Source organism: Fistularia commersonii, chromosome 35 (assembly GCF_037954325.1).
Source record: "Fistularia commersonii isolate RoL2024-O1a breed Wild chromosome 35, RoL_Fcom_v1.0, whole genome shotgun sequence".
Taxonomy (NCBI): Eukaryota; Metazoa; Chordata; class Actinopteri; order Syngnathiformes; family Fistulariidae; genus Fistularia; species Fistularia commersonii.
This window is the reverse complement of record NC_141318.1, coordinates 5,344,979-5,372,371: the sequence shown is the minus strand read 5'-3', so window position 1 is coordinate 5,372,371 and position 27,393 is coordinate 5,344,979. Positions and strand designations below refer to the sequence as shown.

Below are 27,393 nucleotides of genomic sequence, written 5' to 3'. Positions count from 1 at the left end.
CCCTCATCTCCTAAAAGGCTTTTTTGATATTTGTCCAACTCGTGTTGTGCTCACTCCAGATCACACCAGTTATCGTGTTTCCTGGTGTGTTTCAAGTATTGTATTTTGTTTCATTAATATTGATCATGTACAGGTATATCTTGTCCAGTCAAAATGGTAATTATGTTATTTTCTTGTTGAAGCAAAACAAGAGTTCTTAATGTTTGGCTGAAATGTTAATTTATTGGGTTATTGCTCTGTGATACTTAGAACTAAATATATACACAGTGAAACTAACATACAGCACACTAAGTTACAATGAAATATTGTCCAGATTTTATTGAACCCTGGATCAAAAATAATGTTCTTCCCTCTGAAGCTGATCTTCTGGAGTCCTTATTTATTTATGTTTTCATTTACCTCAAGAAATATATTTTCCTGCAGTTTGTTTATTAGCTTTACAACAGGACTTGTTTTCTGTTTGTAATTGGTCAATCTGGGAATGGTAAGTAAGTTTGCCTGGTTGCAAGTGCTGCAATTCACTGGGGTTAAAAGCCTCGTCTGCATTCGTAAACCATAAAGCACCGGAGCCCACGAGAGATTGTGGCTTGTTTATTGGGATGGATGTGGAGCCTCACCTAATACATTCTCACAGGGTTAATGACTAACTCCAATTGCATCGATGGTGCTGAATCAGCTGGAACAGTATTTTGAATCAGAAAAAGAGCGTAGCCAAGTCTATCTGTTGTCTCAAAGCAGTCCAAAATATTTAGACAGGACGCAATTGCAGGTTTATTTTGACTCTCGTTTTTCTCCCTACCACTGGTTACAATTTAGCTAGTTTGTCAGGATCCTAATTAATCTGTCTGTCAACCTGAGCCTATTTTGAAAGCACTTTGAGTTAAAGAGGAATATTCCTCTCGCTTTGATCTCTATATATCATGCCCTTTAGCTGACAAGTATTAAAGCAAAAAACATTTTACAATCTCCTTGTGTGTACGACCTATGTCAGGATAAAAGTAAGGTTTCATCTGCGCTGATAAAATCTCACTGACATCATGGACAAGAAACGGTGTTTGTTGTCACACTCAGCAAAATTTCATCAGGTTTCATCACCTTTGGAAACTAATGTCAATGAGTAGCCGTCAAGGTTCTTTCATCAACTTCTTCTTTTAACTCATTGTCGAACATCGGTCTGGCTTGTACTTTGCAGTGATCTTGGCCAAGTACGGCATGGACGGGAAAAGAGATACACGACCACTGGAGAGCAATTATTTGAAGGACCACGACTCCAAGGAAGGAGACATATTTGACGATCCAAAACTGGACAAACTCTGGAATAAGGTGTGTTTAGGTGTCTGCAGGTGTGTGCGTGTGTCCCAACATGTTCGATGGTTATTTCTTTTTTCTCGTTGCATGCTGACATCAGCAGCCCCTGACTTTACCAGGTGCACAGGGATAGGAGTTAATGAGTCAATAAATTCCATTCCTGTACTTAAAACATGCCCCTGGCACCTGTGTGATTACAGAAACATGTACATTGTATTTAGAAGGAAAGAGTTAATCAGTTTGTACTACAAGTTGTTTTGGAACAGTTTCTAGAGATCTAGAGAAAGAACAAATATGAATCTGTGGATTTAACATCATAGGAAACAATCCATCCACATACTTGCACATAGACAAATACATACTCCCTCTCACATACAGGGACACACACACACACACACATGCAAATAACTTGAATAACATCATGTGAACATGGCACCTGTGAGATTACAGAAGTGTGTATATTGCATCTTGAAAGAGTCTGGGTTAATTCAGTTTGCATTTATGAAGCTTTCAAAGATCCAGAGTTAGAACTCTGTATCAGTGGAATTAAAATAATATGAAAGGATGCATGCATATACATGCACCTAGAGAAATACACACTCACACACATACAAATAAGCATGCCAGTAATATGCCAGTATTACTGGCCAATATGCCAAATATGCCAGTAACAATCATTTGAACCTTCTGCAGAGGTCAACTGGTTCAAAGGTCAAGAAGTTCACTGAATCGGTTGTTGGAACATGCTATTGGAAATTCCTCAATATTTGTGTCTTTCACTTTGATATCTCTCATGGAGGAATTAGGTGTCATGAATTATTATTTCTGTTTCGTTTTCACCTAAATTTAATACATTTTTTGCCACCTAAGCTTCAGCTCCAAACCAGACCTCAAAACAGTTGAAGAATTAATTTTGCCTCAAGCCCTAGCAAACCAATTCTGTGTTTGGACATTTGTTTGAATAGTAATACATGTATACATTTAGGTAATAAATCAAGGATTAGATTAATATTATTACTAAACCTATATGAAAGTCCCTGGCTACAAATGGGCCTCACTCTCAAATTAAAGAGACACTTTTGTCTGATTGGCAGGCTCAGACCTCCGGGAAGTTTTCCAACGAAGAGTTGTTGAGCCTCAAGAGAGAGTTCCAGCACCACAAGGACAAGATCCACGAGTACAATATACTCATGGATACTGTCAGCAGAACCGAGGGTAAGCATGGACTGGAGCGAGCTGAGGAGTCCCCACCCCCACCCCAACAATCCATCCTTTGTTATTTGGAAAGTATAGTATTTAAAGAAAGCTTACCTTGAGAAAGCTCAATGAAGTAGCCCGGTATCTCCATGGCAACATGAAGTCCACCATCTGCTCTTCAGCCCCCCCACCCCCCCAACACACACACACACACGCACGCTCTGATTTTATATGCAGGTATAATTATGGCTCTTATCACAGGTTGGCTTTCAATTACATACCAGGAAAACATCCAGGCTTTTAAATTTGCATTCTCGAATCAAACTTGTGAAAATTAACAGAGAACCAGGGCCTGTTTGCGTGTCGTATCCATCGGGACAATTTCCAAGGTAAATTTATGTAGAGACAAACACCTCCTCAACCTCTCTCTTTTTGTCTCCGCGTTAACATTCCGCTGATGAAACGTTCTCTCAGCATCTTTTCAGAGCCGTGTCTTTTGTTGTGTCTGTTGAAACTGTGCTGCCTCAATTCTCACGGTCGTACACACCGATGGCAGGTATCAGACTCCGGTATAGCCGCCCACCATGTGGAGCGTCTATCAGTGCTTTTCATATCGCATCACGCTGGGAGTTGTAAACAGATTTGACAAGACCCCACACACACACACACACTAAGCTGGAATGGAAGTATGGACTGGCATGTCTCTGCTGGGCACGACAGACTCTTTGCAGCTGTTTGGTGCCAGAACGTTTCCGTCAGTGTGTCGCTGTGTTGCATCTCTCCCCTATAAGCCTGAGGTGTTTTTTCTGCTTGTCTAATGCATTTAAATTTTGCACTAATCACAGGTTACCTCAGTGGCAGTCTGCTTGCCCCCACACCACCTCCAACTCCATCCCCTGACCCCGCCTTGTGATCAAAATGTTAACTATCGAGTCAGATGCTAAATTTCCCCCAATCCCTCTCTCTATGCATGTTCTATCGAATTGAAAATATTTATGCAATACTCCACAATTGTGCAAAAAAGAACCCGATATTCACATGACGCCCTTTTATTGCCTTTGCCAAAAGAGAACATGTGCTGTATGGAAGATGGCGTTTCTGGACACTTCGGAAGCAGAAAATAATGATTGGTATGGTTACTTCTTGTAAGTCGCTTTGGTTAAAAGCGTCTTCCAAATGACTGTAATGTAATGTAAATGTAATGGTATCAGGTTGAGGAGACAAAGCAGAAGCCTTGTACAACAGTGCGATTGCATCTGAGCAGAGGATGAAATGGGGAATGAACTGATCAGCCCCACACGTGTAGCCCCACCTGGATAGAATGGAATAGAATTATTAACCTTGAAGGAAATTCTTTTGCCGGAAGGCTCCAACATTACATCCATTCACTTAAAACATGATATTGATTATATTGCTGTCCGGTTTCCTTCTTGCAGAAAGGGGAGGAGTTATAAAGTTTGATGGCCACAGGTAGGAAAGACCATCCGTGGGGCTCCACGGTGGTCTCAGACTAAAGCTGAAGGTGCTCTGGTAGGACCTCAGTACAGCATACAAGTTGTGAGAGGCGTTGTCCATGATACCTAGCAGCTTCTTCAGCTTCCTCCTCTCAGACACCTCCACTAATGAGTCCAATTCAACTCTAGGGATGGAGCATGCCTTCCTGATGAGCTTATTGTGTTAGCGTCAGCCGTCTTCAGCCTACTGCACCTGCACTACAGCGTAGAAGATGTTGCTGGACACCAGTGTGTAATAAAAGATCTGCAGCACTGCTCTGCAGATGTTGAAAGAGCTGGGTCTCCTGAGAAAGAACAGGCAGCTCTGACCTTTCTTGTATATGGCATCTGTTTTTAGTCTAGTTTATTGTCTATATGGATGCCCAGGTACTTGTACTCGTCCACAATGTCCACATCAATCCCATTGATGGAAATGGGGTTTGGACCCATCCTCCGTTTCCTAAAGTCCACCAACAACTATTTCGTCTTCGTTACGTTGAGTTGCAGGTGGTTTAGTCCACACAGCCCCACAAACCTGTCCACCACACTCCTGTGCGAAGCCTCCTGGCCTCCGCTGATACAGCCCACGATGGCTGAGTCGTCTGAGAACTCCTGCAGGTGGCATGACTGCGAGCAGAAGCTGAAGTCAGAGGTGTGGGGTTTGAATAGTAAGAGAGCCAGGACTATCACTATGATGGTGAAGACGGTCCTCGCCAGGGGCCAGGAGAAATCGTAGGTTTTGCGTCTTGCTCAAGAGCACCTGGACAGGCCCTTTGGGGATCAAGGATCGCGATTGCTGATCACAGTGCTGATACAGCGCCTCCTCATCGCCACCTACTGGTCATCACAATGAACATCACAATCAACACAGCCATGGTTTCTATTCGTGAAGGTCCTTTGTTTGAAACTTTTGAGCAGTTTCTGCAAAGATTGTGTGTGTGTGTGTGTGTGTGTGTGTGTGTGTGTGTGTGTGTGTGTGTGTGTGTGTGTGTGTGTGTGTGTGCGCGCGCGCGCGCGCTGCTGCGCGCGCGCAGCGCGCGCGCGCACCCGTGCATCCGTGCGTGCGTGTGTGTCACTATACAGTGATTTGTCCTTATAGGTTTGCAATTAATTTCTAATATTAAGGAAGAGACTGTTGAGTTTGGTGCTCAGAGGCATAGTCCATGAGTGTTAACAGCTTGTTTAAACAGTCATTGTTTAAACAATCAGACATAAAATCACCATTGCCTAGTTTTTTGGAGTAAATTTGCATTTCCTTCTGAAGGTCTGTCTAAAAGTTAGCCTTGAGCTACTCATCCTCTACTTGGTGGAAAACAACAGGAGTGTTATCTGTAGAAGTGTTATATGAAAGAAAAATATTCAAAACTTTTCCGGCGGTGTGATAGATACTTCTGATGTGTCCTGGTTAAATATTCTTTTGTTTTTCCACTGCTTAAATTACATCTTTTTTCTCTACTCTTCTTCTTCATGACTCCTTGTTTTTTTTTTTTTTTTTCGCCTCTGTCTATTGTCTTAACAGAAATCCACAAGAATGTGATCTCTCCACTTGAGGGCGAAGCCAGAGAGCACGTGCTGCACAAGAAGCACACGGAGCTCAAGCAGAAAATGAAAGACCTCAACCATGGCTTTGACCGCCTCCGCAAGATCAGCCATGAAGGCTTCACCGGGGACAGTGGTGAGGGGACACTTTTGCATTCAGTCTGATCGCTGCCACCGCGTTTTGAGGTGGTGAAAAGGGGGTCCCTTGAAAGAGGATTCGTTGAAAGTTGTGCATCAAGCCGAGGAAAAGGTTCCCTACCTTATCATCACTCAAGGGTGGAAAATCAGCCATTTTTTCAGTGTTGGTAGTCTGAATGACCCTAGTGTTTCTTGATCGATATGTTAAAGGTTGTTTCACCATTTGTACGTCAACAGCTGGCATTACAGTCAGAGTTACACTTGTTTGAAGTAAGAGCAATAATCCTGTGAATGTGAAATGGCAGACACATGATTTCATAATCTCTCAAATGGAGTGACTTCTCGTAAGCCTTGATCGAGTAGGTTCAGTTGGGAATTTAGATAAATATGCTTCTAAATTTTCTTAGTCATTCTTCTCTCTTTCCCCTCTGGCCATTTGTCACTCCCAACACATCTCCTACCCCCTTACCTCCCTCCAGCTGTCTCTGCATGCTTTTGTTCCACTGATGGCGCTTGAAAAGACTGACAGTTTTCCTCTTTCATTTCCTCTTTCTATAGAAAATGATGCAATTTAGTTTAGCCTGCTTTGATTAATATTTTATTGAATGTACGCCGTCTGTCCTCAAACTTCCATCCCCGGGTGTTGTGATGAGTTAAGGCTCCAAAACTCTGCCTGGACTTTTGATCTCAACATTTCTGCTTGTCTGACTTTCTTCTCTAGAGTTTCGAGAGCCCCGCGTGATCGAGCTGTGGGAGTCTGCCAAGAGAGCCAACCTCAGCGAGGACGAGCTGGACTCACTCAAGGTAGCACTTTCATCTCTTGCAGCACAATTTTGGACACACTCGTTTCCACCATCTTTCTCTGAGATAAAGTTTAAGTGTTTTTATCGCAGTGCTGCAATTTCATTGAATGAGATGCTCTTTAGGTAACAGACCGTGTTCCCTCTAAGCCGCGCGTTTGCGCAGTCGCGCAATGCTCCAGCGTTCTCTGCGCACCGCAAAGCTGAACTGTAAATAAATTGAACACATTTATTTTATTTACAGTTCAGCTTGGATTTTATTTCATGCGTAGCATAGATTCGCTGTGCGCGGCTTTGCAAACGCACGGCTCAGAGGGAACAGTGGTAATAGACACATCAACTTTTCTAGTCCAAGTTGAGTTGTTGAGCGCTGAGTCACTGGTGTTTGACTGAATCACCCCTTTCCTTTCCATGGATGTGAACACTCGTTCATGTTTAAATTAAAAAGTTTAATCAGGCTTTAACATCAGATGGTCAGCAGTTTTAGCTGGGATTTTCTCTGTGGCATTTTATCTCCGCTTAGTACTTTAAATGCATATGGCAGCTCCCCAGTGCAACTCTGCATGTAATTGAAGGTGAACCATTGGTTGCGCTCCTTTTCTTGCTCCTTCAGGAGGAGCTGCATCACTTTGAAACCAAGGTGGAGAAGCACAGCCACTACCAGGAGCAGCTGGAACTCTCGCACCAGAAGCTGCAACATGTGGAGGCTTTAGGAGACGAAGACCACATCAGAAGGAACAAGGAGAAGTACGACAGCCTGGCCGAGAAGACCAGGGACATGGGCTACAAGGTGAGGAGGGAGGAAAAAGTTGTCCACTAACATTCTGCCATCAAATACAGTCAGTAATGTGAGCTCCCCTTGAAATGTAAAGTCACAAACAAATGGACAAAGTTTAGTTTCTAATAATGTAGTCTTATTTGCTGACCTGCAACACTGCACATTTCTGCATCCAAAAAGTTTCCGATTTCCCCCTCCCCCCCAAAAAAATTTGATTTATTGCCAAACTTAAATTCTATCAGATAAGTCCCAGAATAAACCATTTAACCTCAGTAGATGTGAATGTGACTTGCTCTGCAATGGGCTTTTGCAAATCAAACAAAATATACTTTTCTTAGTAGATTTGTTTTGAGTCATGAAAAGGTACAAGTCATTTACTCAGGGCAAAGTTAGCTTATCCATAGATTACTTGTAAGAATGGCTGAATGTGTCTTTGCTGAAGTACATACATACATACATACACAAAGTACATACTTTCAGTGCTGTGTGTTTGTGTGTTTCTCTATTGTCTCACAATGTGCTGATGTCATCTTGTGATATCTTCTCTTGATTTCAGATGAAGAAACATTTGCAGGACTTGAAAGTCAAGGTCTCTGGTCAGGGGCTCATCCACAACGAGCTCTGAGACACGCAGCTGATCGACTGATCACTCCAGGGTCAGTGTACTGAGATAGCGCCCTCTGCAGCCAGGCTGCTGCAATGCACCCCATTCCCTTTCAGCCACTGTAAATGTTCTCCGTTGAAAACTTTCTACATTTTTATTATTGATTTTACAAATCACAGATTGAAGCGGTACACCCGGATGATTTGTATTTAATAAGATGGAATTTTGTCTAGATTTACCAATATTTTAAATCTGCAGCAAAAATGTATTTGATGAAGTAGCATCTCTCAGTATATCAGATGTGGTTCAGGTCCCCGTGTCACCGCAAGAGCAGGCGGTCCATCCCGAGGGATGTCTGCACCGTGCTGTCTATCTGGCTTCATCTATGCAGGTAGCGTCCGCAAGATAACAAAGGCCAGACTCGTTCATCATCCTCTGCCGCAATGTTTTGTGTGTTACTGCTGTGTCACAAAGCTCCTAATCCATAGCAGACCAAAAAAACAAAATACTCAAATCTAACAGCAATCTTTAATGATCAGTAGAATAAAGTAGCCAGCAGCATAAAAACAGTGATAATTGAAACATTTAAAATAATTAATAATATCTTGGCATAAATAAAAGCGTTTACTATTTACAAGTTCAGAGGAGGAAAGTAGGTCCTGTAATGACATTTACAGGCTACACTCGGTGAAGTACCGAGTCATTGCGTCTCAGCCTCATTCCTTCTCACCTCCTGGGAAACGGGTAGAGAAGCACCACTATAAAAATAAATTGGCATCAAATATTGGGCAATTCATCCTGATGATATCCAGCGGGTATAGAAAGACTGGAACACACACACACACACACACAAACACAGGTGTTTCGCATTCATCTGTTCCCGCCCTCTATCGGAGCAGAACATCGATTACCAGCTGACTGCTCAGTCGTGCCCTGTTTTGGCTATGCGGGCCCAGATTAATGTTTTATAGCGGCCCGATAAAACTCAACTGCCTCTTTTCTGTCGAACGTTTGTTTACTCTGATGTGGAATGATAGACGGGACTCCTGACTGTCAAATGAACAGTGACGTTGTCATCTTATCCAAAAGGATTTACACCACGGCAGCAGATGATAGCAGTAAATGCAAACAAAGCGGTTAAAACACGAAACAGCAATGTATCGCAACATGTACCAACAAATAATAAACAAAATTCATCTTTTGTTTATGGGGCTTTAAGATTAGAGCTGCATGAATATAGATGAAGTGATCTGCCACTTGCCTCAGAGGATAGTGGTGCTATGCAGCAAAAAAGGTTAAAAGAAAACAAAAACTGGGAATGAATGATTGGAGGGGACAAAGTGAACAGGAGTAATGTTTGTATGAATGTATAGCTGCGGGGCACAAGGCAAAACGACACAATTATTACGGGAAGCAGCTGCACACAAGAGCACCCAGCATCTCCTATAATAGTATTATTGTCAGTGGAATGGATTGTTTGTGTTCACCTGTGGAGCGTCTTCAGTGGTCTGAGAACAGTTGAGGGTGTTAGCTTATTCTGAGGCCGTCGATGGGGGGAAAAACCGTTCTGAAGTGTCATCAGTCCGAGCGCAGCCGAGTCAATGTGGCGGTCTGCTCTTGTGCTGAGTCAGTGCGCCCTCCCGGCCCTGGATACACTCTGCCCCCACTCTCTGCGCCGTTTCCATGGCGCCGACGTTGAGGTGGGTGTACCTGCTCGAGCCCTCTTCTGGCTGGGCCGGGTGCTCTGCTGATGGAGGAGATGAGCGGGAACGTGTTTCAATTGTGCGATGAGTCATTTGACTTGATGTTGTTACAAACATGATTTATTTTGCACTCTATTTACATCAATAAGGCAAGCATAGAAAGTGCTGTTGAGGAGGTACGATCGCTAGTGAAATTTTCTTTTAATGCTGAAGGATTTCGACGTGTAACGATCAGAAATTTGAATTTGAATTAACTGAGATTTATGATGACGTTAAAAACTGGAAAATACCTCATGATTGATCTGTGGATGAGCAGACCTGTCTTTCAGTTTAGAGAAAATTATTTTCTATGTTAAGCTATTTTGAAAAACGTAGGCGGGTGCCACTTGCTGTGTACATACTTTCAGAAATGCGGTATTGAACTTCAAAATAAATTTGACAAAAGAACCTCATCGGGCCTCTGTTGATTTCTTCAATCCATATCCCCAACATTTTGGGAATCTTTACATGAATGTTAAACAATTAAAAGAAAGATTCCAGACAGGAGACAAAGAGGCAGCTAGAAATCAAATTAGTTTTAAGGCCCAGGGGTTCCGTGGAGCGATTACCTCTGACAGCCTCGAGCCGACCGGAGGTTTCGGGCTCCTGCGCTCTCAGCAGCTCTCTGCACGTCCCGGCCGGTGGTGGGCTACCGGGGATGTTGACATAATTGGCAGCGCTGCCAACGTGGCAAACAGACTCCGGAGGCAAAGCTGCGGGAGATTCACTATTACACCTAAGCATACCTGTGATAACCCAGCCATCCCGCCCACAAAAAATAGCAGTATTTTTACCCTTGGGCCAACTGGAGGCTTTTAAAAAACACACCTTTTGTACCTGAAGTGTGTAAAGAAGAACACCCTTCTTACCGCAGGCTGAGTCTGGCCGAGGCAGGCCGGGAGGAACGGGCGGAGGAGGAGGAGGAGATGAAGGTGGCGTCAAAGCAAGCGCTCTCTCCAGACAAGCATCCCTGCTGACACGGAGTTCCTCACTCACGCAGAAAGGAGTTTCTGCATCAGAACACACTTAATTGCCTCCGTGTTCAATAATAACTCACGCCCATACGACACAAGTACGGCACGGTGAAAACAAACACCTGGTGGATCAGCAGACGGCAGAGGACCCGACGACGAGGCGCCAACCTGAGGAAAAAGGTCACGCGGCAATACTTGAATTTGACTTAACTTCGTGCATTGATTTCAAACGTACGTCATGTCATCTGTTCTTTTTGGCTTTTTCTTTTCTACGGCAACAGTGTGTTTATTGAAGACAGCCAAGCTGAAATCTTGTCTCACCTGAATCTGGCATCTGTTTCTCGTCGACCACCACTGCTCGGGTGTGATGTAGTTGTCTGAGCTGTGGGGCCACTGGGGGGAGACAAGAGCAGCTGTGTTTGAGATGCTTCAATTCCAGTCCTGGCGTTTTCTTGCAAGTGCAATTATGGAAAAGGCAACTTTTCCAAATAATGAAAAGCCCTGTTTTCTCACCTTGACAGTTAAAAAATCACGACAGCCAAAGGAAATGCAAGAAACTCAATGACAAAAAAATGAATGGAATTGTATATCGTATCCATCACATATTTATATCAAAGAATTAATATTTCCTCTAAAATAAGGTACAAAATGTATAAATATCTGCCAATTTTATATATTGGCTCATACTAATAGCATCTTTGGTTGCACTGCTTTGACCTCTTAGCGTCCAGCAAGCGTCCATCATTGTGAGAGGAATCGGTATGAGACACATCCGAGAGAAGTCACTGAATAGTTTTTAATTCCTGTCCTTTTTCCACAAAGAAAGAAATATGAGCCACTCCCACCAGACAGATGGATCCATTAGAAACGGAAGTAAGGGCAAGAGGTGAGGAGAAGAAGCAGTGAGCTGGTACTTTCATGAGAAATGCCCAGTTTAGGACGGGTTTTTCTTTTTTTTTTTTTTCCTGCCGACACCGGTCTGGTTTTCAGAATACAACCGCTCACATGCTTCATGTTTTTAACTGATGCAATAAGGCGTGCGGAATCAGGAACAATCTTGTTAACTGAAATTATTTCTGCCACGATGAACCGCTGACACTTCAAATGAGAGGAGGGTGAGCAGAAAAGTCGTTTGAGCTTCAGACAAACCAGGATCTCCTCTCAGAGGGTTTCGTCTGGTTTCGTCACCACTCATTAACTGTCTGCTTCGCTCGCCTTCCCGTCAGCGGAGATGAACCGCGCCATCGGCGCACACGCGCAAATGTCAAAATGGCTCTCCCACGCTCGGGATAATTTGCTCACCGAAGTGGGAAGTGCTCCTCACATCCCATCAGAGAATTCATTGGACACCGTGTCACAATTCACTTCCCGGGAAATCTCTAATTTAAGACAAATGCATCAAAGGTCGACGTTGCCGAGCGGGTTTTGACACGAAGTCCTTCACCACCGCCATCCCCCACACACACACACACACTGTAGTTTCCCCCCTGTATCGCTGCCTCATCCCTGGGAAACAGCTTGTTCCATTATCACTTTCCGTCTGCTGTGAGTCTTCCTGACCCGATCCCTGCAGTTTTTCCACTGAAAACATTCGAATCGGAGACCAAGGGAGGCTAAACCAAAAATCTAGAATGGAATAAAAAGCTAGCGATGCATCAAACCATCAAATCTCACCCCAAGTTTGAGTATTTTATCATCGTTGGACACAGAGATGTGATCTTAAAATGATGGCATTCTGAGTTCTGGGAAGGAACAGTCGGAACTTGGCAGAACGAAATAAAATGCAGTCGAAAGTTATATAAATTATATTTTATATGTGAAAAAAATTCATTGCAAATACATTAAAATTACCTTTATGTATAAATCATAAAGAGTCCAACCTTTTCCACTGAGAATATTTTGCCTGGCTGCAGACTCAGACACTATACATAAGATATAAGATTTATAATCCTCTGACTCCGACTGATTTACTTGAGGTATGAAAACCTGCAGATTTCCTGCCTGTATTGCAACGTGATATTTGACTGAATTATCCACACGACTCTGCATTGATAAATTTCTGCCTGGACGCAAAAGTGGAAATTATCTTGCCTTTTTGCTTCATAAAAGTGACACGATATTTCTGCGAACTCTTTCAGACACCAGGGGGGAAAGAGGTGATAAGCTACGACACACCTAAAATAAAAATGTACTTTTAATATGACTGAATAATGTGTGAACAAACACTTCTCTTACTGTTGGCACTGCTGTCTGGATTTACAGTTTCAGCAATACCGCAGATATAATATAGTGTATTGTGTATAGTGTGATATAGTATGTAATACAGCAGCAGATGTAAGTGAAAATCTGCAAAGTAGAGACAATATTTTCTTTTATCATTTTATGTATATTTTAAATATAATAATCATAATGATATTTTAATATTTTGCTTTATGATCTTCCCCACACTCTTATTAACCTTTCCCATACTACTATAAACACTTCCTATACCCTAAAAAGTGAGTAACACTCGCAACTGCAAGTCCATGTGAAGATGAAGAGAACCACGCTTCGGTCGCTGAGCGAATCAGAGGCCAGGATACAAAACGCCATGCTCTGGTTGGTGGCCACCCTTGAAGATGCTTATTTGACCATAAAAATAAATGAAATAGTAAATAAATAAAATACATTTCTTCTGCAAAAAACATGGTATAGAGAGAAATCTGCAATATAAAATTAGATGGAAAAAAAGTTAAAAATCCATGACACTGAGATGACGAAAGGGACTATATTATATACTGCTCAAAAAAAATTAAGGGAACATTTAACAACACAATGTAACTCCAAGTTAATCAAACTTGTGTGAAATCAAAGAGTCCACTTTGAAAGCAACGCTGATTCATGTTGACTTGTTTTAAGGACATTAAATCAAAGTTGGATCAGCCTGTCATGTGTTTTTCCACTTTAATTTTGAGTGCGACTCCAAATTCTGACCTCCATGGGTGTAAACATTCGATTTCCATTGACAATTTTTGTGTGATTGTGTTGTCAGCACATTCAACAATGTAAAGAACAAAGTATTTGATACAAATATTTCATTCATTGGGATCTAGGATGTGCTATTTAAGTGTTCCCTTTATTTTTTTTGAGCAGCGTATACATAATCAGTACCTGTGTTTCTCCACAGGACAGACTGGCAGGCGCTGGTGGCGGGCGAGCCGTGGACGTCCCCTCACTGTCCCCGGGGGGCGTCCTCTCACTGCTGCTGGACTGCGAGAGCTGCATCGCGGCCTTTTCCTGGGACCACGGCTGCGCGCCGGTGTTGGTCGATCGTTGTACCTGACTGGCAACGCCTTCCCCGCCGACCCTGCCGACCCTACAGAACTCAGCCGGACCCCCCGGCCCACGGGGGTCCGGCTGACGCGGGTTGTGGAGCAGGCTGCGGGGGGTGTCATAGCGTAGTTTTAGCAGGTCGTGCATCTGGTACTCGTCGGAGCTTCTCTGAGAACCGCGAGAGTCCGATCTAGAAGCGAAGGAGCGGGAGGAAGAGGTAGCAGAACTCGGCTCTGGGATGAACAAGGCCTGGAGAGGAGGAGGAGTTGGAGGAGGAGCGGAAGGGTGGACAGGTAGACTGGCCAGGGAGCCGAACTCCTCCCCTCCTCCTTGACTGGCCATATCCAGACTCCCCGTGCACGAGGAGAAGCTCCCCGAGTAAGACGACTGGCTTCCGGTCGCGATCCCGATGCCGCTGTCTAAAGAGCTCTGTCGCCCGCTGTCATGGAGACGGCGATGATGGAGCTGGCCAGACGTCCCGCCTCCCGGCGTGGTGGCGTAGAGTCCGTCGTCCGACCTGGTCAAGGCCTTGATGGTACAGGAGCTGGACGCCGTCTCGTTGGAGAGGTGTAGCTTCGCTAACGGCTCTGCCCAGAAGGGAAGTCGGCCTCCGTAGCTCGCATCCGATTGGCTAGAGGAGGAGCTAGATATGCTGCTGCGGTCGTCCCCGGCGACAGATGTACTGCAGCTGTACGAGTACGCTGTTGAGCAAGAAATACAGACAAACCAGCCAGAAAGTCAAACTTTTCCGAACTTAACATTTAATTGAAAAATGTAAATCTCGCCTTTAGTTTGTCTCTGGATGCAGAACGTTATGTTTACACCTGTGATATTTTCTATTAAATGCTTTCATCTGCAGCGGTTCTGCAGAAAAGCAAGAAATCTGGAAGGCTGTCATCCAAAACAGTTCGGAGCTTTGGAAGCAGTCATCAAAATGACTCGGGGGACCTTTGGGAATATACAAGAATTACAAGAAGAATTTTCCCAGAGTGCCCTCATAAATATATTCTAGCCATCGGGCTTTTGTGTGTAAAGAGGAGAAAATGCATCCAGCCAGAGCAAACAAGGTGCAATGACTGAGAAATAAAAATCAATATAAAGCCTGAGGACATGTTTCTAGATTAAAAGTACCCGAGCTGCTCGCCAGGCTGCACCGAGACAACATGCTGAGTCGCTTCTCCAACTCCGACGCCTCCTGGCTGATTCGCTCCTCCACCGATGCTGCGTCCGCTCGGGGATCTGCTGCTGTAGCAGGTTCAAGCAGAGACCAAGAAAAAGGCAACGTTGATGAATTTACGAGTTCTAAAAGTCGCCCGTTCAGCCTTTTTACAGCGAACTGCTTATTCATAATGGTTTCACTTTCAACTGTGTTCATTTACATCATCAATAATCATAATTCTTAGGTAGTGATGACACGGGTTATTATAGTTTTTAAGCATTGTAAGGAATAAAAATGAGAACGTGACAGCAAGGAAATGCCATAAAGTGTTTCACAGCATTTTATTTTTTGGCGTCAGTAGGAACAGATCTAAAACTAACCATTGCTGTTGACAGGATTTTTCCATAACAGCTCATTCTCAGAGGCCTGTTGTAGGCAAACATCTGTTTGACAGGTGCTTTCTTTGTCGCTTTTGTCCTTCCTGACACTTATTCCAAGGCAATTGTAAAAAAAAAATAATAATAATAATAATAATAATAAAATAAAAAGGTTTGTCGAGGATTCTGTTGTTGCAGCTGCTTGGTATTCAGTTCATCAGTCACTATGAGGAGTGAAGAGATGTCAAGTGTATGTGTGTGTGTATGTGTGTGTGTGTGTGTCCTACACCGGTTTGTAAATGTGATACTTACCAAAGGTGGCATGCTTGATTATTTGTTGGAGCAACAATGTAGTGTAAAACCCAGTCAATTACTCACCTTAACATACACAAACACCCACACTTTTATATATATATATATATATATATATATACATATATATGTGTGTGTGTGTGTTTAGGAGAGGGCGATGAGTGTGTGTGTAAATATGTTTGTGCCATAGTGCGCACATTGCAGTGCGCCAGGCTGTTTGTGTGTATAGGTGACAACAACCTATCCCCTGGATCGGTGCCTTTGGGCTGCTAACACCTCTGTAGCCGCCAGCATCCTCACTACGCTATGTGAGGTGTCAGCTAACATTTGCTAGCCAGTGCTAATTTTAGCTCTTTTGCAGCAGAGAATGTTGTGCGATCGCATGAAGTTCACCCACACTCCGTTGGGTCGACGCTGGAGATTTTACAGTTAAACCTGTTTAGGTTTTAGTGTAGTGTATTTCAGACTAAACTTTACTATAACTTGGTCAAAATAAAGTTTTGTTTCTTAATGCTTTTATTGGTTTTAGTTTAAAGACCAATAATGTAAAGCCATGCAATTACAGTTTATATTTGATTGTATTTCTTATTCTCCATCCTTTCTACTATTATCTATTATTGTTATGTTTTTGCTTGTAACTCTGGCACAACAATTTCCTTCGGGATAAATAAAGTTGTTCTAATATCATCTCATCTAATTAAGGCTAACCATTTTACTTAAACTGTCAGATACTGTCGCAGCAATGTTATGAATGGATTGGCGATGATTTTTTTTTTTTTTTATCTTCATTTTTGATCTACAAATGTTTTCCTCTATTTCTCGCCCGTCTTTTTTAAGTTAAGAAAAAAATCTCTTCAAAATGTTCTTTTTGAGATGACTATTACACATTTGCTCATTTACAGACAGCCTTGTCTCAAGTCCTAGTAAATATCACGGCCAAACGCAGTCCATCAGACGGCAACACCGTGATTCTTGGGGCCTCCTCGCTATGTAAATCGCATTCAGATAGATTTCCCATCTCATGTTTCTGAGTTAAAAAGATGTTGATGCTCTTCTGTCTCGATGACTTAAAAGTCAGGATAATGCTTTGCATGCTTTGCTTTGCAATGATTTGACAGTTCATCGGGAGACTGATGTAGCTGCCATTCTGGCTGCGAGGGCATGATTAGTTTGGCACATGGGTGACAGAATCTCCACGCCCGCTGAGATTTGTGTTTGTAAAAAGGATGCCTATTTGAGCCACTCTTGGTGTTTTATCAGATTGATAATATGCAAATGTGAAAAATTTACAATGTGGTTTGCGGGCTTCGAAGCTCGGACTAAAACGGATACGGTCGCAGCCTGCAAGCCTTAATGGAGGGCAAAGAAAACACACTTTTCACTTCTTTACAGAATTATAAGTGGTGTATATTTCCATTTTTGGGAGAAAAATGTTATATTCACGTTTGTGCACAAGCTTGGTATCTACATTCGTATATGCATATTCACAGCTGCACCTGCACAGTTAGAATCTGTGTTTATGTAAAAATCTGAATGTAAATTTGGAGATATACAACACTGGTTAGGCACAAACAGCCAGAATAGATTCAGGCACATTTGCAAATTAAAAAAATGTCAACAATAATCGCCTTGTATACAAACTATAGTATAATCTTCCACAAAGAAAGGGCATACTGTTTCCTTAGTTGAAAATATATTGTAAAGCTGTCAGACATTTATGTCCTTCACAAATTTACCCTCCTCAGCCGTCCCTCTGTCTCCAAATGGGTGACCTAAGAGATGCCTGAGAAATTAGCAGGATGTTAAAGGGCCACGCAAGTCAGATGCAAAGACGTGACCCCTCATCCAGTGGCCGACCCTCGGGGATTCAAGCATGCAGAGCTTCCGTTAGCACGGCGCCAGTTCTTGCACGCCAAGCAAGCGGTATTTTTTTTTTTTAACAGCAGATTCACACCAACGTGAACGGTAATCTAAAAACTAGATCTCTTTGAGAATACGCTAATTAGAATGATAAATTCTGTACCATCTTTGTTTTATGTTCACTTGCACGTGCATGTGTGTGTGTTCACCTGGCAGGGCAGGTCGCAGGCTACCCGGGACGCTGCTGGGGTTAATTCCACGGACTATGCAGTCGAAGAGGAAGCTGATCTGCTCCCCGTCTGAGCAGGACAGGAAGAAAACTCCGGCCCCTGCGGGATGAGGCAGATACCATCGCTAAAATCCCGCTGCCGAGGTCAAACAAATTTTCATTCAGGTTTAGAATACATTTACAAAAGCAGGGCTGCGGAAAAGGTTACAAAAAAAAATCGGCACTTTAAATCAAGCAAGCATGTAGTGTGTTTTTAGGAGAAAACACATCAAAATCTCACTACATTAGAAGGTAAACTTTCAAAGTGTATCTCCGTTAGTCTGACATTGACTGTCACACCTTCATGTCATGTGAATTAGCTCAAATTTCCTGAGTTTTCTGATCCGTCCCGACCTGGATGAGAATCAAACAGGACTTTAACATGTCGTAAACTTCATAATGCCCTGCATTTACTATTGTACTTCAAAATGTAATGTGCCTGTGTGCGCGTGTGCACGCTCTGTGGGTCATGGAAAAATTGCTGCCATAACAGCTTGGCGTAAAATTACTTTCAACCAAGATCACAAGGTTTGACATCCATCCAAACTCTGCGGAGGATCATTTTTTACTGCGGGCATGTGAGCACGAAGACCTGTGTGTGACAGTTTGCATCTGTGTTTCAGTGTGTGTGTGTGTGTGTGTGTGTGCGCAGTTGCTACCAGGCCTGCATGAACACGTGTCGACCCGGTAAGCCAGAGAATATCTGCCTAGCTAAGACAATGGCTCGGCTCCAAGCATCATCGATTACAGAACTCTGTGGCCTCATTATCACATTGAGTAGAAGCCTGAATACCAAAATCGCTCTTTACTGGTTCACACAAGGATGAGCGTTTGGGACAGCGTGTGTGTGTGTGTGCATGTGTGTGTATGGGGTTGCACGTGTGTTTAAAACAGGCATCCATGACGGCTTCAACTGATCATTGCCAACGAGTGTTTTGCACACCATTACCATTCACTATCCAACAGCCCATGGGATTGTTCAGTGTGTGTGTGTGTGTGTGTGTGTGTGTGTGTGTGTGTACGTCCCTGCTGTGGGCAGAAGTGTTGCTGTCCGAGGTGCAGCTGCCAGGGAAAGCGGCAGCGGCGCTGACACCTCACCGACATTCGAGGGTATAATGCCTTGACTCTGACGGCGCAACAGAACTGCTTTATAATCTAAACAAACCTAAAGCTCTTCAGGGAAATCAGGCGGCTGAGAGGGTGAAAGTGATAATATAATATATCGATTGGTTCAAAAGTGCAGTGCTCAAAAAGTGCACACTTAGCGAGAACCATTTCTCTACCGCTTGTCTCTATTTCAACACAATATTCTGCAATTTTACGAGGCGGGGTTCCTGTCGCTGTCCGGAAATACACTGAATTATTTGCTACTTTTCAAGCTGTTAAGAATGGGCTCTGTAGTATTGTTTCCCTTTTTGTGCTGATAATTGGGATAAATAACTTTACAGCGCGCACGGAGAATAATATTATCATCAAGTACAGGTTGTTGGTTTTTTTTTTTTTTATTGTTTTTTAAAAGTTAAATTCCAAAACACATTGGGTTTTTAACATTAAATAAAAATGTGTAAGCATATGTATTGGAAAATGAGGAATAACTTATTTTCTATTTTAGAAAAAGAAAGTATCTTTGCTGACACTTGGATGGATTTCTTTAATCTACATGTAAAAGTTAAATACGACTGAAAACCACAAAGATAGTTCTCTGTGTTTCTCTGTATCGCCTGTATCTTCTGTTACGTGTCACAGGGAAATAATAGTTTCGATTTTTTTTTTTTTTTTTTTTTGGTCAGAGGAGCAAAGGGTCAGAATATTAGGCATCAAATAATATGAGTTAAAAGTAAGATCGAGTCCTTGGCGGCAGGTGACAGGTGACAAGGAAGCTGCCCTTTTAAAAGTTTCTGATGGTATTTCATCCGTGGCACCGAGTCTGATGCGCCGCTGGCATGAAACGGCGCTTCGCTCATTTTGACGTTCGACATGTGCTACTGTTCAGACGTCAAAATGCCACAGCGGATTGGCAAGTGAATCACAGAGCGAGGAGAAAAACGCATTCGCGAACGCATCTCTCCGACAAGGCCGACCACAGCCGCAGACGAAACATATTTTAAGACTCATTTTTTTGTCATACTATGCTTACTCGCAAACTGGGGCGAGATGCATATTCATATGATGTCAACCAGGACAACGCAAGAGAGAGAAATCGGCACGTAAATCAGATATACGAAGCCGTGCGCTTTCCCAAAACTCCTGGTCACGTTGCACGTGTCTGCACGTGCAACAAGCTTGCACTCCTACCAGAACAACCCCCCCCCCCCCTAATTTCCATAGATAAATGAATTAACAAATAAATAAAACACATGCGTGAGATTACAAGTTGGCCAAAGAAGCCGCATTTTAAATTCAATAAAAGAACAATAAATTCAAATAAAGTATAGTTGAATCAGTTGCTGATATGAATTCATTTCCTTTCATGTCTCGTGAAAAAAAAAATCTTTATTTACATCTCATGTTTTTTTCTCCGTTCGAGTAAGTGAACTCCTGATCGCTATTTTAAAAACACACTCCCGGCGTTTTTCACCCGTCCTCGCATAACAAACAAGTGAAGATGTAAACAAAATCAGTCTTGACCGGAGCGTCCTGTCCCTCGCCTATTTGACATCCATCACTTTCAATCACTTGTTTTTTTTTCGCCCTCCCGCTTTCAGCGATGCCAAAGGGGCCTCTCTCCGCCGCCCGAAGGCTGCTGGGTAATGTGTTCACGAAGCCAGGAGCAAGAACGCGATTGGCTGTCCGGCTGTCACGCCAGATGTGATTGGCCGGGAAGGACGACGACGGGCGGAGGTCGGTATTAATAGTCGAGGCCCATCGGTGAAACTAGAGCCGCAGTGGAGCCGGTGGTTATTCTTGTCAGAGCCATGAGTCTGTTTATTCGCTCAAACACAAACTTAAAACTAAATGACTATGCAGAGAAGCTTTAGGACAAAAATAAAATTTCAAGGTACATGAACACACAATCGTTAACACGCCAGCTGTTGGCGAGTTAGCTTTAAATTCACGGCATTTAACTTTTCATCACCGGACACACTTGTCCGTGTTGTCTGCACACACACCCGAAATCATAAAAGTGTCTTGCATTCCTCACATACAAACCCACATCAACTGGACATTCACAGGATGTGTAAAACCTGGCAACTGCACAAACACACACACACACACACACACACACTGCATTATTTATCAGGGGACGCCTGCGTTCTCTCTCGGATGCAGAAACACAAAGAAATTTGTTGTGCGGATTAGCTGCTGTGTAAACACCCTGAATCAATCACGGATTTATTTATTAACCCGCTCGTGTTGACAGGTGACGGATCACTCCGCCGGGAAAATAGGACAAGAATTCATTTATCTAAAAGGGGAAACTTTGAACGTTTGACACCTTCAAAAGGCTGAATACTGGTGCTGGTCCAGACTATTTTCCAGACTGAGCATTTCTTAACATGTCATCAAACTATAATATCGTGTCACGCATTTGTTTTAACGCTGAAATTTGTGATAGCGATTTTATTGCATCAAGACACACGTCAGTGTTTAGTAATAATCCCGCTGGTTGTTTCCACATTGCACTTTGCTGTGTCACTACATAATCGGATGGTTTGCTCCAGCAACTGCGGGTTTTCAAATTTAAGGGAAAACGCCATTAGTCACCCTTGTAGTGGAGCATTCGCAAGAAATTGAAAAAGTGTACCAAAAAAAAAGCATGGTGAAAATGGAAAAAAGTGGCAATGAACTCCTTTGGGGAAAGAAAAAAAAAAAGACCGGTTAAGTGCCTTCCAAAGTTGGCCTTAAAATGACAAGTTAAAAACGTACTCAACAAAGCAGCTAAATATTTGAAATAATCTGAAAAAAAAGACTTTCCCAAACCTAAGCAATCATCACGACGCATAATCCATACTGTAATATTTCAGTTAATCTCAGGGTGGAACAGGTCGACCAGGTAACCACCTCTAACTAGTTATTGTGCAACACCAACTTACAGGTTTGTTTGAGAAGCGACCAAATTGTGGTGTGAGAAAAAAGAATAATAACACAACCTAAGAAAAAAAAAAAAAGAGTATTTCCTCCAATGATCAGTTAGATGAGTGGTCCTCCACATTTATGATTTTATAATCATAATACAAATAATAATCCAAATAAATGAAATCTACTTGGACAAAATCCGCTCCACAACAATACTGGTAGTGAAATGTGTAGATGTTTGTATCAGTTTGGTTTCATAGCCTGCTCTTGCTTTCTGGTTTTCACAGTGAATTTGATATGAGAAAGCTGCAAACAGTTGTGTCTGCAAGAAAGTTAATTTTCCTTGTTCTTTTTTTCTGTGAAAAACCTGGAAAGGGTTTATTTCATAAATGGTGTTATTTATGTAATTACCAATGTGATTATTTATTTTCTGATTTTTTTTTTTTTTTCCTGTCAAGATCCCAGAAAAGGGTTAATTTTTTTGGTTATGTGCGGCTTTCTGGAAAACAATAAATGTCAAGACACCTGCGATCGTCACACTTTTTGTTACAAAGAGAAGGGAAAAGTTATTTGAGCTAGATTGTGTCTGGAGAACAAAAAAAAAAAAAAATCATCTTAATCTCATTTCATGTCATCTGCTCAACAAAAACGACTCTTGAGTTTCACCTCTTACTCACAATATCCGCAGCGAGTTCCCCCCTCAAACACGAAGCCGTTCGGCACGGCGCCATATCGGCGCAGCGCGGACAACTTCCAGTGGCCGACGACGAGCGGCGGCAGCCCTTTGGTGAGAGACAGCAGGTTGTTGCACAGATGGAGGGAGGCGGCACCGCTCTCCAGTTTGGTGCCCGGCTCCACGTTGACACTGAAATGGTGCGCTGAGAGGACAGAGAACAGGCGGGGGGGGGGGGGAGTCCAGAGGGGTTAAAAGACCGGCCCGTCGTTGGTAATTCAAACGAGTCGACATTTAAATCGTGACCGAAAGCTAAGATGACGAAGTACTTCTTTAAGCCGTCGGCGAGTTTCAACTAGCAGATGGCGGCGTTTTAGCGCCGCGTCTCACAACATGCGAACACTTTCACATGCAGTGAGAGAAGATGAACAACATGTTGCTTTGCACTTCGAAACTTTCGGGACATTGGACGAGTAACCGTCATGAAAAACATACTCCGTTTTACATCAGATGAACAGCGTGACATTGTGCCGACTCTAATTTATCAAAGCTTTATTATTCACTTTAGCTGTTTTTGTTATCCTAAACTAGGCGGCAGCCAATGACCTGACACTGACACAGCTAAAGTAGCATGTAGGTATGAAAGTATCCAAATCCATGAACGAAGAGAACTCACAATAACCTTTGCAACGCCTTCCGCGTATAAAAGTGATTCACAAAGTTCACCTGTCATTAAAGATACGGGCCCAAATTAATTGATACAGGAGGATAAAGCATCCGATTCATCGGATTATGTATTTTTGGAATATCAACCGCCATCCCCTCCCTCCTTCCTCCCCGGGTGCAGCTGGGCCGGCGGGGGTTTGAACAGCAAAAGACGCAACCGGGGGGGCAAAGTCGGGTCTTTTGATAATTCCCTGATTTGAAGCGAGCGTTAAATCATCGGCTTTGGGTACGAGATGACATGAAAGTAACGGGCGGGCTCTGACGCCAGAGGAAAATGTGTTAACGGGCTATTACGAGCCAACGGAGAAAAGTTAAATAAGGTGAAATTGCCGCTGGTGGATAGATATTAGATGTGTTGTTGAGTTTATATTAAAATCAAAAGGGGAGTTATTTACATTGTTATGACAGCTGCGATCCCCACCCCCTCCCAAAACCCGAGGGAAGATACGACAATGTTCCAGTCTTAAAGCGATGAAGAGACACAATACTGGAATAGGATTCCAGGATGAGGCACGTGTTGTTCACCGATGGTGATATTTTTGGAAGAGGAGAAGGAATAATTGGGAGGAAAATAAATATGAATGTAAAGCGTGGACCAAAAAAAATATATTTTCCATTCAATTCTGAGTGTGGGGCTGTAGAAAAAAAAAAAAAAAAAAAAAAAACAGCTATTTTCTTTTTATTATTAAAATTCGCAAAAGAGGCTGATTTTCAAAAAGAAAGTTCTGGCAGAGGTAAAAAGTTTGCCTGAGAAAAAGAAAAAAAAAAAAAAAAGCCTCACAACAACAGTCTGTCACAGTGTGCAGGTGTGAAATTCAGTTTCCTCCGGGTGAATTTCGTTATTCGGGGGCCCATAAGCTTGTCTCTCCCCTATGAACGGAAAGCTCTGATGGCAAATTCCACCCAATCTACCCAATATTTCCAGTATCTCCAGAAATGCTGCATTCATCTGATATTTAAGGGCTTAAAATATGTCAAAAACCACCTGACACAAGGCCAAGAAGTAAAGCAAACCCTCTGATCGCAGGTTTTTCGCGGGGGGGAAAGAAATGTGTCATCTTTTTGAGTTCATTTGAGACCTCATTCAATAAACAAAACCAAAACACATTTAAAAAAAAAAAGAGATCCGGCAAAGAATGAGAATGCGGTGTGACAGGCGCAAGAGAGATCAGCTGAGGAATGTTTGACGTCTGTCCGAGGGGTGGATTAGACGACATTTTGAATATAAAATATTATCTAACCGTTCCTCGGACTAAATAGTCGGCTTCCGGCGGACCTTGCGTGCATGCGAAGCTGCAGTGGCACGACGCTAATCAGGCGTAAAATGAGTCGCTATCCACTTCCAGTGGCGTGAAAACGGCTCTTGCTTTCTACTGACCTTCTCCCAGGCTGAACCTCAGCCGGGCGTTCCAGGCCTGCAGGGCGTCTCTGCTGTGGAAGCCCAGGACCAGAGTGTGTGCCAGGCAGAGGATGGAGAGGGTGTAACACACCCCGTCGTAGCCCGGCCCGGGCTCCACGCCGCAGATGCTCTGACGACACAGGTTTAAAACGTGACGCTGAAAAGCTCGCAAAACATTCGCGACGTCACACCGAGCGGCGCCGGGGACGGCGAGAAGCCGTCGACGGGCGGCGGCGGCGGTTTTCAGGTGTTAATAGAGGAGGACGGGAAGAGGCGGAAGATTAAACACCACCTCATCTATCGGGAAGAGTCTCCGTCCGGAGAAAGCGCAATTCATAAAAGTTACACTAGATCCTGTGACTCGCTGGTTCCCTTGTTCCCTTGTTCGCTGCTGCTGGGATAACATCATATGATTTGTTTAGAAATATCATAATCAGATATTTTGATGTTTACTCCCCGATGGCACAGTGCAATCAGGTGTTTTTTTTTCCATTTTTTTTTTTTTTTTTTTTCCTCCCAATACTCCCACATTTTGGACACAGTTGACCAACTTTGACCCCGTCACACATCTGATCATATTTCTATTTTCCTCCCCCCCCCTGCCCTCTGTGCAATGGTTATCTCACATATTTCTGCTCCAAAGTCTATTTCTTGACCCAAATTGACCCCAGGATGATCTTCGGTTGTGTCGTCCAATGCGACGCGATGCGACTCAAAACATTTTTGATGCCCAAATGTCCGGCAAACCCCGAAGTGCTAATGAATAAATAAACTTGCATCATCATATACGGTAATATCTCATCTAAATTTAGATGGACAGATTGTCTTTTATAACATTTGGGAGATCAACTTGGGAAATGATCTTGGGATCCTCTTAACGCTTGCTTGTAAGTCAAACCCTCGGACGGTGGAGTTTGACGTGCGTTGAAGGTTCAATGCGAATAAACACCTTGGGTCGGGTTGACCTCAGAATCGTACATCCTCCACGCACGTGTCGCTGTCACGTCATGCTTTCCGATTTCGGGGAATAAAAAAAACGTTTTCACAATAAAGCGGAACGTAATTCATTTCAAGGTTGATTTTCAATGTAATTCAGCATCCATTTTCATTTCATTTCTAAATAAAATGCGAGTGAGTTAGTGCCAAATTGAGACAGCTGGAAGTTCCTTAATTTTAGGCTCAGCATGATTTCTTCCATTTCGCAAAAAAGAAAAATCTGCACGTAGACAATAAAGGTGGTTGTATTAGAAATTAGAGGAAGGCCAATTCATTTGCAGTGATAAGCATGTGTACCCATTACAAGTATTCCTTGTTGCCCTTGTGCAAAAGGCCAGGTGTCCAATGGCTGCAAATAAAAGTTGCAAATCAGAAGCTGAGACCCTGAAATTCAGCGTGTGTGTGTGTGTGTGTGTGTGTGTGTGTGTGTGTGTGGTACCTCCAAGGTTACACTGAGACGCTCCTTGTGGCCACTGTCTTTCTCCTTCCCTTTCCTCTTCCTCTCCTTGTACACCGATACAGACAGACAGTCTGTAGACACACACACACACACACACACACACACGCAGGCGTTGCAAGAGCTGGAGTTTTGAAAACACAACACTGTCGCTTTTATGTAATCCCTGTGACAGCTGTCCCAACAGAGCCCCCCAAAAAAAAAAAACAATGAACTGATCCGTTGATGCTGTGGATGAGGATGAGGAGTGTGTACACACACACACACACACACGCACACACACTACATCATTCTTAAAAGTTTCTTCGAGGACAAGGCTGCCCGGAGCGAAGGCAGATTTTGCAAATGAAAGCTTTGGGGTTCCGCGGTTTCACGTCACAAGAGGAATCCATTTTCTTTCTTTCTTTTTTTTTTTTTTGTAAACACGTGGACCTGTTTCTTCCAACCTCGTGGCCTAAACAGTTAAGTTTGTGTGTGTGTGTGTGTGTGTGTGTGTGTGTGAAAGTCCAAGAATGATCACTGTAAGATTCAGCCCTCTGTCGCCCTGACGTTAGAATTTAAAAAAAATCAATTGAAACCGGCACATGCACAACACCGCGGCTTGTGTCCCCACGAACAAGTTGCTTTTTTATTTAATGTCAAACTGTAGAATCTTAAGAAAGGAAAAAAATTAAAAGAAAAAAGTGATTTTCGTGTGAGGGGACCATACCTGCGACCGGAGACGGCTTCCGCACCACCACCCAGCGGGTCTTCCACTGGCACAAGTAGAAACACACAGGCATAAACAATAAAAAAAAAAAAAAAAAAAAAAAAAAACTAAAAATAAGTAAAGTAATACATGATTAAAAAGAAGAAGAAGAAGTCGAACCTTTTTCCCATCCCTAAACTTGACTTGTCCCTCCGCGACAACTGTATCCGTCATCTTCTGTCATGGTTCCGAGCAGCTGTGCGTGTGCGTGTACGCGTGTGCGTGTGGCACTAGGGGGAGGAGGGTTGGGTGTTGGTGTGTGTGTGTGGGGGGGGTCACTTCTCAAAATAGCCCTTTGGCCTGTGCCTTCGCCTCCCACGGTGTTGATGCAGTTGTCGTTTTGCGTCAAGCGCTTATTGTTTAATCCGGCGAGGCCGCCGCGTCTCCCCCGGCGCGCCTCTCGATTCCCGCCCCGGCGAAAGCGGACCTCGGGCCGGGGGGGGGGTGTCAGACCGGGATCCGGGCGCGCCTTAGCACCAATCCTCGGAGCGTCTGCTCCGTCCGCGGACAATCCCG

The 27,393-nt window shown here is 43.3% G+C and overlaps 2 protein-coding genes across 7 annotated transcripts in view; one reads left to right on the top strand and one right to left on the bottom strand.

Annotated features, from left to right (window-relative positions):
* Positions 1-10,012, top strand: part of lrpap1 (low density lipoprotein receptor-related protein associated protein 1) — a 108,047-nt gene extending 98,035 nt beyond the window's left edge. For both annotated transcript variants that reach the window (XM_086142420.1, XM_086142419.1), the window contains 6 exons: positions 1,193-1,323; positions 2,403-2,523; positions 5,518-5,673; positions 6,397-6,479; positions 7,089-7,265; positions 7,810-10,012. In XM_086142420.1, the coding sequence (XP_085998546.1) occupies positions 1,193-1,323; positions 2,403-2,523; positions 5,518-5,673; positions 6,397-6,479; positions 7,089-7,265; positions 7,810-7,878 (737 nt within the window). In that variant the 3' untranslated portion in view covers positions 7,879-10,012. The remainder of the gene's footprint in view (positions 1-1,192; positions 1,324-2,402; positions 2,524-5,517; positions 5,674-6,396; positions 6,480-7,088; positions 7,266-7,809) is intronic.
* On the bottom strand, positions 9,456-27,097 carry LOC147213991 (protein Dok-7-like). 5 transcript variants are annotated; one of them, XM_086142413.1, is made up of 13 exons: positions 26,998-27,097; positions 26,839-26,884; positions 26,112-26,203; positions 24,656-24,806; positions 22,556-22,756; positions 17,803-17,922; positions 15,017-15,130; positions 13,724-14,586; positions 10,895-10,966; positions 10,696-10,741; positions 10,469-10,609; positions 10,169-10,312; positions 9,456-9,604 (listed from the first exon to the last, which is right to left on the bottom strand). In XM_086142413.1, the coding sequence occupies exons 1-13, from the start codon at positions 27,049-27,051 to the stop codon at positions 9,456-9,458; spliced, it is 2,193 nt and encodes a 730-aa protein (XP_085998539.1). In that variant the 5' UTR covers positions 27,052-27,097. The 5 variants fall into 5 exon arrangements, with proteins under 5 accessions (XP_085998539.1, XP_085998540.1, XP_085998541.1 ...); XM_086142414.1 differs by having other exon boundaries at positions 9,456-9,601; XM_086142415.1 differs by having other exon boundaries at positions 15,017-15,127.
* Positions 27,098-27,393: the final 296 nt, after the last annotated feature.

Bases quoted from the DNA above. Each gene is read 5' to 3' on its own strand.
- LOC147213991 (XM_086142413.1), bottom strand. From the start codon at position 27,051: ATGACGGATACAGTTGTCGCGGAGGGACAAGTCAAGTTTAGGGATGGG. The intron at 10,313-10,468 runs GTAAGAAGGGTG...AATCTCCCGCAG, and splicing joins TCGGCCAGACTCAGCCTGCG to CTTTGCCTCCGGAGTCTGTT. The intron at 9,605-10,168 runs GTAATCGCTCCA...CTCCTCCATCAG, and splicing joins TCGGCTCGAGGCTGTCAGAG to CAGAGCACCCGGCCCAGCCA.